This window comes from Auxenochlorella protothecoides (assembly GCF_000733215.1).
Source record: "Auxenochlorella protothecoides strain 0710 unplaced genomic scaffold scaffold93, whole genome shotgun sequence".
In the NCBI taxonomy this organism is placed as follows: Eukaryota; Viridiplantae; Chlorophyta; class Trebouxiophyceae; order Chlorellales; family Chlorellaceae; genus Auxenochlorella; species Auxenochlorella protothecoides.
In genome coordinates, this window is record NW_011934269.1 from 226,766 (window position 1) to 227,818 (window position 1,053).

General features: G+C 67.5%; 1 protein-coding gene across 1 annotated transcript in view; it reads right to left on the bottom strand.

Moving 5' to 3' along the window:
* The window catches only part of F751_6682 (Putative 1-aminocyclopropane-1-carboxylate deaminase), a gene marked incomplete at both ends in the record, with an annotated part of 4,229 nt that overhangs the window by 1,895 nt on the left and 1,281 nt on the right, over positions 1-1,053 (bottom strand). The window contains 2 exons of the mRNA XM_011401361.1: positions 56-258; positions 506-856. Of these exons, the coding sequence (XP_011399663.1) occupies positions 56-258; positions 506-856 (554 nt within the window). The remainder of the gene's footprint in view (positions 1-55; positions 259-505; positions 857-1,053) is intronic.

Sequence of the window (1,053 nt, forward strand, 5' to 3'; positions counted from 1 at the left end):
GGAGTGTTTCTGCTCCCTCTCCCTCCCCACCCCCCCCACACCCCCACCCCCAAACCATCCCAAAAGACACCTGATGAGGTCCCTGGCGCCCGCCCCCCCGCGCGCCTCTGCCGGGGCGACCTGGTCTAGCAGGTCGTCGATGAAGGCGTAGAAGTAGTCCTCGCTGTCGCACACGGCGTACCCGTGTACCCGCACGCCAAGGCCCGCCAGGTGGCTGCCAAGCGCGATGCCGGCGGCGGTGCTCCCGCTCCCGCACGCCTATAAATTGAAAGGTTGGGAATGGGGGGGGGAGCGCACTTGTCTGAATTTCTGGTGTCAGTGACCTAGCCCACTGGTCGGGTTATGGCAAGGGCTCGCCCCTCCCCTGGCACGCCACGGTCTGCCGTGCTGCAGGGAACGGCAGGCCACTCCCTCCTGATTCGCAGACGCCAGCCGCCAGCCGACGGCATCCCTTTCCCACCCCCTTCCACGCCCATACTGAACACAAACTCCCACCAAGGCCCACCAGCACGATGTCTGTGAGGCCCAGGTCCGCCGCCTGGCCCCTCAGCTCCTCCACAAAGGACAGGTAGCCCCAGGTGCCCAGGCCGTTTGACCCGCCCACCGGGATGACATAAGGGTTCGCGCCCTGCCCCCGCAGCTGGCGCTCCAGCTGGGCGGTCAGGGCGCGGGAGCCGGCGGCCGCGTACTCCTCCTTGGTCACGGTGTGGATGTGGGCGCCCACCAGCCGCTCCACCAGCAGGTTCCCCACCAGCCCCGGGTCGGAGTCCGCCGCCAGGCGGGAGGTGCGCAGAATGAGGTGGGAGTCCAGGCCGCAGTAGCGCGCCGCCACCGCCGTGGCCCGTGCATGGTTGCTCTGGGGTGAGTGTGAGGGGTTTTTTTTTTGGGGGGGGGGGGGGGCGTTGATCAAGGAGAGGTCAACTGAAGCAGAAGCCCTCAGCAAGGGCTGGGGCGGGCGCTGCACTGCGGGGTGATCAGGGCCTGCCGCACCCCAGGAAGACATAGTTTCCTCAAGCATGGGCACATCCTGAGGCCCAGTCCGATTTACGGTGG